Source organism: Nycticebus coucang, chromosome X (assembly GCF_027406575.1).
Source record: "Nycticebus coucang isolate mNycCou1 chromosome X, mNycCou1.pri, whole genome shotgun sequence".
Classification (NCBI taxonomy): Eukaryota; Metazoa; Chordata; class Mammalia; order Primates; family Lorisidae; genus Nycticebus; species Nycticebus coucang.
This window is the reverse complement of record NC_069804.1, coordinates 33,368,447-33,380,911: the sequence shown is the minus strand read 5'-3', so window position 1 is coordinate 33,380,911 and position 12,465 is coordinate 33,368,447. Positions and strand designations below refer to the sequence as shown.

General features: G+C 34.5%; 1 protein-coding gene across 6 annotated transcripts in view; it reads left to right on the top strand.

Annotated features, from left to right (window-relative positions):
• The window catches only part of DMD (dystrophin), a 2,416,375-nt gene that overhangs the window by 540,055 nt on the left and 1,863,855 nt on the right, over positions 1–12,465 (top strand). For all 6 annotated transcript variants that reach the window (XM_053581215.1, XM_053581214.1, XM_053581218.1 and 3 more), the window contains 2 exons: positions 2,667–2,839; positions 9,685–9,803. In XM_053581215.1, the coding sequence (XP_053437190.1) occupies positions 2,667–2,839; positions 9,685–9,803 (292 nt within the window). The remainder of the gene's footprint in view (positions 1–2,666; positions 2,840–9,684; positions 9,804–12,465) is intronic.

The window sequence follows — 12,465 nt, the reverse complement described above, 5'->3', positions numbered from 1 at the left end:
ATGAGAAGTCATATTCCCACTTTTTCTGTACTTAATTCCAGGGCTAATTTATACTAAAATATTTATATTATTTATACAACATACAATTACAAGGTAATGATGACATTTGCACTGCTGAAAGCCCTTCTTGTGAATTCCTGCCTACCTAATAACCTTTTAGACCTTCACACAAACTATCCTGTCCTAGTAGGAGATTATTCCTACCTCACTTCACCCCCAACCCCTTTACTGAAAACACTTATAATTACACACTGGGTTCTGGGAAGTAGACTTTGAGATTGAGTTCAATAGGCATCACGTTTATTAAGCCATGCCCTTGGTTCCAAAACCCATGGAAGGGTAGAGGCAACAGGAGTAGAAAGAGGAAGAGCTAGAACCCTGGTATAGACCCAACAATAGTCACATTCAACCCCATAGGAAACTTGGAGCTAGAATGACCACCTTTCAGAGTAGTCTTCAGTAGGGTCAAAATGCCGCGTGTTTATACCACTGCATTTCATTAGTCACTAGACATGGGCCACCCTGGGAGGGTTTTACTTTGTCTGACAGGAGTCTGCAACTCATTTAGCTCCTGAGAGGACTAATAGCCAGAAATAGCTTGAACACAGTTGGACCGAGAAGACCTTCCCTGAAGCTGAATCTTGGTGCTACATGTCCAAATTCATCACATTTTCTTTGCCCAGTTAACTCGCAGTCATTTTTAAAAATCTCTGCTCATAGACATTTCAATATTTTTTCTTTTGAAAACAGATTTATAACAGTATGCACAAACATGAACACACTGATTTCTTTAGATTGAGTCTCTCATAAGGACAGGAAGATCTGAAGAGAGGAAAATTGTCTGCTTACAGGCTCATGTTTAGGACTAGCTTAGTGATTTCTTGATAACTATCTTTAAAGTAGGAAAAAAAGAAGTGATTATTACACGTTGCCTTTTATTGTTTTCTTGGCAAAATCTGCACCCAGGTAAAAGCAATACCAATAAGGCTGAGTCTGTCAAGCTGAATTAGTGACAGAATGCTGGTATCGGAGTTTTGAATTGAATACTGTTTTGTCCTTTAACATTACCCACATAGAGGGCAGTCTGGCCAAGCATTTCACAAATGAATCCCATTCATCATTAAAGGGTTGCCAGATCAGTGCAAATCCATCACCACCACTAAGCCACTATCTACTGATTACAGCCCCCATTCAGCACCGGACACAAAGCACACATCCTGTAATCACTGTATGTGAAGGCTGTATACTTTATAATTTTAGAATGTGATGAGAAAAAGTATGTATCTTATATAATTATTTGACCTATTTATTCACTGAGTAACTGACAAAATAAGCAGGCCAGGAAGGAATTAAGAAAACTAGATAATCCACTTCTAAACAATGGATTTAGCTATCAAGGGGTTATGGCAAATGTATGCAAGGATTTCGTATCTTCAATTCATTACCATGTTTACAAACATCATCCAAAATCTGTTTAAAGTATTTGAAAATCATATTTAACAGTATATCCTAAAATTTTCATTGACTCTTTCATTAAAAGATGACTAACATTGGAGATGTTAAAATATGCAGTTACCCCAAAGGTATTTGTTAACGTCTACGTGGATGAAAAAGAAAATAAAATTTCATATTTAGAATAAACCATAAATATTCATCATCTGATCAAATGTTGATGGTATATGGACCTTATACTTCCCCAAAGGAAAGCCTTGGGTGGTAACAACTAATCACATTTACATATGTACTTTCTTCAAATATCTCATAAGGGGCTTGATGTATATTTAAAAAATAGCCTAGTAAATATACCTTTAATAAAATATTTAGACAGTTTATTCTATAATGATGTGTCACTAAATTCTTGAAACTTAGGAAAACTGCTTAGAATGGATTTCTGCATTAGAGCAGATAGAGGAATGAAACTTTGAAATACAATAACCTGCCAAAGAGCATTTGCACAAACCCTAGAAGAGAATTATATGTACAGAAACCAATGAAAGAAAATAAAACCAAGGCCATGCATTTGACTACTGTTAGGGATAAATGTTCCTGTCCTTTATTTTGTTGTTTTTTTCTTTATTTTAAGTGGGCAAACATTTCGGTATTTTTTAACTTAAGTCAATAAACATAGCTTGAATTGCTTTAAATTATATGGTAGCATTAACCTAGATGGTTTATTTTACTATATTTTGGATTTGATTCCTCCTAAAATCTTGTATATAAGATACAAGGAAACTGAGGCTAAAAAAAGGATAACTTACTCAATTAACACAATTTGTTAATAGCAAAGGCAAAATTTGAACTTAGGCTTTAGAAAAATCATTCTTTTATCTACTATTGCTCCCATAAATCTAATCTTTTGTATGCTCTCTAGCCTATGGAAAGTTAGAAGGAAAGCACTTATAAAAACAGTAAATGTATAGTCAAATGTGGAAGAATCCAGGGGCAATAATAGACATATTCACTGAATGGTATGGCAACCAATCAGAGTAGACTGCTAACAAGTTAAAATGGAATCAGTTCTGGTAGAATCTATGAATTCTCAGTACTCTTGGCCCTAAAATAGTCACAATTTATCACTGAAGATCAAACACATTCATGTTTATGTTTGCATGGTTTTTGTTCAGGAAAAGCATTCTCTTAATGAAACTTTCTTTCCATATACGTAGGTCAAAAATGTAATGAAAAATATCATGGCTGGATTGCAACAAACCAACAGTGAAAAGATTCTCCTGAGCTGGGTCCGACAATCAACTCGTAATTACCCACAGGTTAATGTCATCAATTTCACCACCAGCTGGTCTGATGGCCTGGCTTTGAATGCTCTCATCCATAGTCATAGGTAAGGAGACTTCTGAGACATTAAAAGATTTTTATAATTATTGACTTAAATTCTGATGATGTATTTTCCCCAGTGTGGTTCCAGCTCATTTTCTACTATACAACGTGTTACATACATCAACCATATTGATCTAACAATTCATTGGAATGGACTGATAAAGAATATTTTCTGTATTTTATGTGATATATCATTTAATTGTTGAAATAATGAAATTACTGGAACATGAAATTGGTTATGGTCAGGGGAGAGGATCAACATATTTGACATCAGGACTCCCAAAAAGTCAAGGTTATATTCTAACTTTGCTGAGAATGAGGTTGGTCTTTTTATACAAATAATATGTTGGTGTAAGTCTAGGCTACAGAATTAAAATGATTCCAAATGATTCTCATGTTAATGGGCGTAGTAAAATTAATGACCATCATTACATAAATGAAGAAAACGAAACATTTGTCTTATGAGACACAGACTTAGTGAACACCATAAGACCCTATATATTTTCTTCTACTTTAGGACGTAAGAGGCTCAGAGCATCTTAGGAACTAAGGCAAAGAGTAGAAAAGAATTATTTCTATGACCCAGTGCTCAGAATTTCAAAAGAAACAATTGCTCTGGAACAGCAAAGTAATTGCTATAAAGCAAGAGAGAGTTCTTTCGTGGATCTTCATAAAAAGAACTCAATGTGATATAGTGAACCAAATTCATTAACCATATTCCACATAATGTTTGCTAGGATGACAAAAGAGTTTTTTACTTTTTTGTATAAAGAAGTTCAGTAAATGAATTAATAACAGTTCAAGGAAAAAGCAACATTATGTGTGGATATATATGAGATATAAGATATATACTACATATACTATACCTTTTATATTATACCATATATGCTATATATACACTCATATGGATGGATATACATATATATTTGTATATATATGTAGAAATATATATATATATATATATATATTTAGTATGTTAACTGTGGGAAATATCTACTTAGGTCTTACTGTTACCAATCTAGTTTACCCAACCCAGGGATAAATGCATTGCCTTAATTAATGGCTTGAAATGCCACTGGACTGCGTCCTCCCTCATTTTCAGTACAATTTACCTTTTCTCATTTTGATTTTTCTTATTGAGGATTCTACTACTTTCCTATGCCAATCTTGCCTCTAGAAAAGCTCAGAATATAAATTTTCTTCGTGGTAAAGCTCAATCCAAGAGCAAACACGCTCTAAATAAGCATCTTGCTTCAGCTTGGTTTAATTAACCCCATCCGTACTGGGGTTCCAGGTGAACTGCTCAGCACCCTGATTTTAGAAAGAAGCCAGATTCACATTCAATAGGCAGGTTAACCAAGGTTCACACGTTACTTTTCCTACGTATAACAGAAGAAACATTTTCCCCAGCTTCAATGAAGTCAGATGCGAAGGGACAGAAATGTTGATTCTGCACGATAAGGCAGTGCTCATTTATGCAGCCACATGCTTCTCACTCAGGGCCTGAAAATATTGACCTTGCTGTTCATGTACACATTTGCAGATGAACAAAAATATGGAGGATCAGGGTTTGTCGTCATTGTTGGCTCTATATCGTTGTCCTTTCAAGTGGAAGACTTCTATCCTGCAAGGATGTTCACAGCCTACGTTTGTTAATATTCTCTTTAGTGATTTCTGAATGTATTTGTAGGTAATGCAGGAATCATCTCCAAATGGCGCTGCTCTGTCTGTCCCTGACCCACTCTTTATTTCTCCCAGTGTCCTTGTTTATATATTCTCTCCTGACATACTGAATGAATCATCAGTAACTGTTTATAACTTACATGGTTACTTTTCAAGAGGTTCCTCTCAGTTCTTTAATACTCTTTCATGAATCATTTCCCCCTTCTTTTTATATTTAACAGATGTTCCTATTGTTTATCTAAAGAAAAAAAAAAGGTTGAACTTTCTGTTCCAAGGTGATTGTCATTGGTACACCTAGGAATGTCATGAAGTGTCCTAATTTCAATAATCGAGTGACTAAGCCAGGCGTCCTCAAACTTTTTAAACACTGGGCCAATTCACTGTCCCTCAGACCGTTGGAGGGCCGGACTATAGTTAAAAAAGAAAAAAAAAAAACTATGAACAAATTCCTATGCACACTGCACATATCTTATTTTGAAGTAAAAAGCAAAATGGGAACAAATACAATTCACACTGCCTCATGTGGCTCACGGGCCGTAGTTTGAGGATGCCTGGACTAAGCTATATAGAACGGAGGCATATAATTAATATGGAGCACAGAAATTGACAAAGGCTCTGGAAATTTAAAGTTTTGTGTTAAAACACAGTTTATTACAGTGCTATCAAAAGGAAGCTGGATTCTACTTTCATAGAAAAACTCAATAGTGATCGATTAAAATATGCTCAAAATATGCAGATAAAGTTGCAATAGGTAGAGAGTTGCAATTAAATTCTCTTCTAATTCCTTATTTTAATTTATTAACAGAGCATATGGTTTAAAAACAAATCAGATATTAGAGCACAGGGCAAAGGCAAAAAGAGAAATAAAGTGTATTTTCATGTCTCCAACCGTACCCCATTACATTCCAGTCCATAGATGCAGTAAATGTTAGCTTCTTTGCTTTTTTTCCTGATGGTTATCATAATAAAACCCTGTTTTCCCGAAAATAAGACAGTGTCTTATTTTAAGGTATGCTCCCAAAGATGCGCTAGGTCTTATTTTCAGGGTACGTCTTATCTTTCCTGTAAGTAGGTCTTATTTTCGGAGGCTGTCTTATTTTTGGGGAAACAGGGTATGTATTATAGGATTTTATTTCTTAATAAATCAATTTCTGGTAGTATATGTGTTTTCTCCTTAATATGAAGAAGCCCATGGATTACCTTTCATCTTCAAATTTTTTTGGCATTATGTAATAAAATTTTGTTTTTTAAATTACTTTATTAAATCATAGCTGTGTACATGAATGCATTTATGGGGTACAATGTGCTGATTTGATATACAATGTGGAAAGCTTACATCAAACTTGTTAAAATAACCATCACCTCACTTACTTATTTGTTGTGGTAAGACATTTATACTCTACTCTTTATAGTTTGGTGGGACCTCATCTCAACTATTTTTTAAATTGTATTACTTATAATCATTTTACTCTTATAATTTTATCATTTTTACTGTCATTACTTTAAATGATATGAGTGTAACTTTTTTCATAAAGTTTAGAAAGGAACTGTTGACTGTATGGTATGAAAGATAAGGAAATTATTCCATTCATTTTGCTATTATTTTGTTATTCTTGCATCAGCAACATTTGCAACGTTTAAACCTGTTCTGTAAGGATAGGTATTTTTAGATTGAGTCTGCGAATTGAAAATACATCATTGTTGTTAAATAACTACAAATAACTTTAGAAGAAAGTATTAGAAGATAATGTATTAAAATAATTCTTATGTTGTAGACACTGTACTAAGTAAAATACCCCATCTATTTCTCATGATATAGATACTATCATTATCTCTATTTCAAATATGGAGAAACTGAGCCACAGAGAGGTTATGTGATTTACTTAAGACCATTTGGCTAATATGTGGTAGAACCAGAATTTTAATTTATGCTGCCCTAGTCTTGATGCCCGTTTCATTAAAACAACATGCAGGTGTAGGGCAGATTTCCTGTGTGAAGGGCACAACTACAACTTAAATTTTACATTACAGATGCAAACAATGTAGCCTAATTGTATGTACCCTCATATTAATCAGAAGCAAAAGGTTTGGTGATCCTACGTTGTATGTTCTTGTTAATGAATTATGGTCTAGGTTAGCATACAGAGCTACTTGGCTCACCTCTATAGTCGGTTATTTTTACAATTTTTATGCAGTTAAAAATCATAGATATTTAAAATGTTAATTACATTTAATGATTTCAAACAATTAGATTCTTTTTTTTTTTTTGAGTTTCACTTTATCACCCTCAGTAGAGTGCTGTGGTGTCACAGCTCACAGCCACCTCAAACTCCTGGGCTTAGGCGATTCTCATGCCTCAGCCTCCTGAGTAGCTGGGACACAGGTATCTGCCAGAACGCCCAGCTCTTTTTTTGTTGCAGTTTGGCCAGGGTGGGTTAGAACCTGCCACCCTCAGGTATATGGGGCTGGCACCCTACCCACTGAACCACAGGCACCAAGGCCGTTCAGTACAATCCTTCATAAAATGAGAATGCTGAAGCACAAATAAATTACATGACTTAAGTATGATATCTTCACACTCAGGTGCTTCGTTAGTGGCCAATAGGAAGGGGGAGGAAGAGAAGGGAAAGGCCGAGATTGCATAAGCAAGTCTCATTTTCTCATCATACAGTAACCTTGTTTACTGTATTACATGTGAAAAAAATACATTCTCTTATGCTCTTACCTATATTTTTTTCCCACTCCGATTGCCTAGAGATAAAGAAATGCAGATGGGGTACAGGTTGAATAGTGAAGTTAGAAGTCCTCTGATTAGCCTGCTTAGTCTAGAATTTAATTTTTTATCTCTCATATCCTTCACACAACTGGAAGCACTTGCCAATTTATAAATATTTTAGGTTCCAAAACATAGTGTGTTGGCTGTTTGGAGTAATTTGGAACATTTAGGAGGGATTCAATTTTCTAATAAGTGTACACAATTCTGCTGTATTAATTAAGGTAGGAGCAATTAAAGAAATGAAAATGAGAAATACGTTTGTATCTTTATATTGAATTATGGTCTTAGGAAATAATAGCTAATGCGTGTTTGTCATTTCTTCCATTGCGTAGCATGAATTCTTAAGCAAGAGTTCACTGACAGAGACAAATGTCCTGAAATTGTATGTAAATTTTATTTACAGTTATACATAGGCATTTTTTCTGGGTAGAAGTTACATAAATTTCATCAGACTCTCAAAGGTGTCTGTGATCCAGAGAAAGTGAAGAACCACAATACTAATAAATTCCAATGCTGTTGGGATAAATTGAATTCTTGAACAGCCAAGGCCTTATGAAAATTTATCCAGATTCCTTCTCTTAATCATAATTTCCACCATTAAATACTTGAAATATTGGGTGGCGCCTGTGGCTCAAGGAGTAGGGTGCCGGTCCCATATGCCGGAGGTGGTGGGTTCAAACCTAGCCCTGGCCAAAAACCACAAAAAAAAAAAAAAAAAAAATACTTGAAATATCTCACTGGAGACAGGCCTATGAGATCTTAATTACCTGGACATGTTTTGATTTTTTTTTTTTTTTTTTGGCCATAAAAACTTGGTTCTCTAATATTCACGCCACCTAGAATTCTATTCTTAAATACTTAATCCAAACTCAAGCCACAGATGAGATTCCCTCAGCCTCCAAAAACATTCTGGACCTCTTCAGACTTTAAAATACCTTTTCTCTGATTCTCTGTGCTTTTTCGCATTGCACTTTTTAAATGTGATTTTAGTTAACTTATTATGGCTTTGACATTTTTCTTCCTTGTTAGATTTAAAATCCTTATAAGAAGTACCTCTTACACGCCTTTGAGTTTTCTTTACTATCAAGTGAAATTATATTTATATAGCATGTGGTCATCTATTCTCTCATGTAGTTGTGATAAATATTTATCGAACCCCTACCATTTGTCATGCTGAATTTCTAGCAGTGAACAAATCTGTCAAAAAAGTATTCTACATTCCATTCGAGTGGAGGAGGAGACAGAGTTTATGTAGATTATATAATATGTTAAATATTAGTAAGTACTGGTGAAAATAATATAAAGCAGGTAAGGTGAAAAAAATAAGTATGCATAAATTTTATTTAAGATATGTGATTTTAGATAAGAATTGGGTAGGAAAGAACTCACCTATAATGTGATTTTTGAGTAAAGACCCAAAGAAAGTGAAAAAGTGAGCCACATCCATGTCTGGGAGAGGAGAATTCCAGCAAATGCAAAAGTAGGAAATTATCTACCCTGTTTGTGGACTATGATGAAAGAGGCAATAGAGATCCAGACCATGTTATGCCTTGTAGATCACAGTTAAATATGTGATTTTTACTCTCCCTGTGGCAGAGATTTGAGAAGATGGATAGGATGAAATATTTTAACAGATGACTCCAGCAGCTCTGTTGAGAGTAAGAGAAGGGGGAGCGACTGGAAAGCAAGATAAAATGGTATTTTGGACTAGAGAGATGACAGTGATGATAGTGAGAAGTGGTCATATTCTGGTCAAATATTTTGAATGAAGTATAGCATGGGAGTAAAAGAATTATCAAGGATGACTTCCAGCGTTTTTACCTGAGTAAGTGCAAATTTGAACTTCTCATTTGATATGGAGGAAGGAAGGGGTTTGCGGGAGTATGATGAAGATTTATATCAGCTGCTCCGTTTGGGACACAAGAGGCTTGTGCTTACTAAGTGGGGATATTGAGTAGTCAGTTAAATCTAGAGTTTAGAGTTCAGGGGAAGACATCTGGAGTGGGCTTATACAATGGGGAGTTACAAGTAAGTGGCTTGCAATCAAATCCATGAGATTGGATGATTTCAGTCCAGTGTTTGATGCTTGAATAAGGTAGAATAAATTCCTTGTTTTCTTCAGGATTCCCCCTGCCCGTATTTATTGAGATACAATTGCCAAATCAAATTGCATGTATTTAAAATGTGTAATATCAGAACTTGCAATAAAAATTATGACTCATTTAGATGAGACTTGTTAAATGCTATTGAGGGGTCGTGAAGAGTAACATTTAATTTTTAAGGACTATGGGCATGGGTTGTCAATCAAAATTCAGAATTGAAGTGAATCCAGTGAAACATTTGAGATTGATTCGTATTTGTCCTTATGTGTGTGTGTGTATATGTTTCAGGCCAGACTTGTTTGATTGGAATAGTGTGGTTTGCCAGCAGTCACCCACGCAACGACTGGAACATGCATTCAACATCGCAAAATATCAATTAGGCATAGAAAAACTACTTGATCCTGAAGGTTGGTACATTTCTGGATTACTACCATTTATAGTATAATTCAATATTTTTCCTCACAGACTTGACATTTGCACATACTAAGCACAAATTACAAACTATATATGTTTCCTTATATGCTAGATATATTTAAAATGTCTTCTGGTAGTATTACTAATTGTCTTATTTGATTTTAGTAGCAAGCTTTTAGAATGTATAAGTATGTCTCATGGATGAAGCATACAGCAATTATAAAAAGTGAATGTTTTGCTTATTCTACCAAGAGATTTGATGGACTAATCAGCTATAATTAATTAGCTAGCCCATTTATTTCATTCACATACTCTAAAAGGCAACATGGTTTACTGTTTAAATCAGGAATGCTATTCTTAGCACTGTTTCTATTATAATTTCTCATTTAGGGGAGTCCTCTGTTCGATGATTATTCATTTTTGCTTCTTTAGTTGACAAGAAGCACTGTATTTATATTTTTATTATATTATACTTAAATCACTTGGATCTTCATCTCTGGTGCTGCATGGTCATAGCTCCCAGATACCTGGATTAGAGGAATGATGACATTCTGACTTCTACTCTTCTAGCCTATGAGGCATGGTTTTTGGTGTACTAACTTTGAAATTGCAGAATCTGGTCTCACTTTCTTGAAGCTTTTACCACACTCTGAAAAAAAAAAATTGGAGAAGCAGACTCAGTGTAATTGATATCTGCATTACAACAGAAGCTGATATTTTGGTAGAAACTGTGATGTAATTAATGGAAGCTGATAATGCAATGATTTTTTTTTTCTTTCCTTGTTTACTTTGATTTTGCATTACATTTTTAAAATTTCTGATTAATATGAGGGTACAAATAATTAGGTTATATTGTTTGTGTTTATTCGGTAAAGTTCAAGTTGTATTTGAGCCCTTCTCCCAAGGGGTGTGCTGTATACCCTTACATTGTGCCTATTAGGTGACAGCTTACTCATCTCCCTCCCTTTTCCCCCTCCCCATTCTCTCTTCCCCTTCTCCCCCATTTGAATTTAATTGTGTTTTTTCTCTGGTGTGTGAGTGTACAATGATCTTAAGACTCTTGGAATCAATTCCAAAATAGGAGACCTTTGATTACTGGTGCTAGGTCCCATCAGAAAATCTCAGAAATCACTCTGAAAATGGCCTTTGGTGAATTTACTATCATCCAGGATTTAGTCCTTAGTAATGCAGATCATCTAGAAAATCTGTATTGAAGAGAGGTGGAGTTAATTGTAAGCAAGTTTAAAATGTGATATAAATCAAAATGAAAATTCAGTGATTTTAAATGAGATGTTCATCCTAAGAACAAGAATACTCATATGTAATTGACCAAAATATTGCTCTTGGTAGGCAAACATACTTGAAAAGGCAAATTATAACAACACAGATGTGAGGTTTGAGGTTGAAATCAGATTAAGTTTATTAGAAATGCTTTTTCCCTTTGGATAATGCATGGCCGAGCACTGATGTCTATAACCTCCTTTTGTTGCTTCTATAAATTATCAACATCCTGCTGTCCTAGTTTTAAGCTCTAAGGGAGAAATCATATCAATTGTATGTCCTTATTTTGCATCATAAGGGAGAGTCACCTCATTATTTACTCCTACTCCAGATTTATGTCTTTTCTCTTACTCCAGTGAGGTAAAGAGGACAGGTGCAATGACAATATGAATTCCAACTCCTGAGGACAAGAGCTATAGTACATGAACTTGAAGGATAAGCCGGTTAATATGTTTTTGTTTTTTATTAAACCCACATACTGTGGTCAGTTCCTGTTATCTGGGCTACGTGCACTATTTATTCCTGTGTGTGTTCCATCCTTCATAAAATAGTAAGGGTAGGTTTAAAATAGATCTTTTTCTTATTAAGTGATAAAATGGGTTCTGAGTCTTCCTTTGAATCAGTGAAATAGAGGTACCTAGATAGGTATCCACATCATAATCAGAAAGATTGATAAGCCTATAATCAGAGAACAGAGAATGCCAGTTATATGAATAATCTATTTACAGCATAAAAGAGCCTATGTACCTGACTCCATATGCTCTCCTAAATGGGAAGTGTATGTTGGAATGTCCATTCTATAGCCTTTATGAGCACCATTATACTAGGTCAAACTTCAAAAATTTTAAATAAACCAAATATAGTATGAAATACTAGCTGATTATTGGAGATTCAATCACTGATTTTGGTCTCTTTTTGCCAATAAAACCTTAGATCTAAAAACCCTTTCTTTTTATGGACTGTCTTATGATTCAGAGAGTATTCTACCTCCTAAAAAGGTTCAGTAAAATTTACTTATGGCTGTCAAAAGATGAGGATTCAGCATTAATCTTGTGTTATATTTTCAAATATCTGTCCATTCCTGCCAGTCTGGCAAGGAAATACCCAAATATGCAGTTATGAATTTTTTTCAACATTTTTCAAAAGATGATACTGATAATTAGAAGTAAAAAATAAGTATTAACTGAATCATAAAGATTTGTAATTTGTTAGTCACAAAATAAAAAGAATACCATTTCTTAAGAGCTCAGAACTCTCTCTCCAATGGATTTAACATGGGAGATCCAGTAACTACTTTCATGCCTATATAGCAATTGGCCTTTGAGAAATTCATAATTTTTTTAACCAAATATTGGCTCTTTAACTTTGTACAAC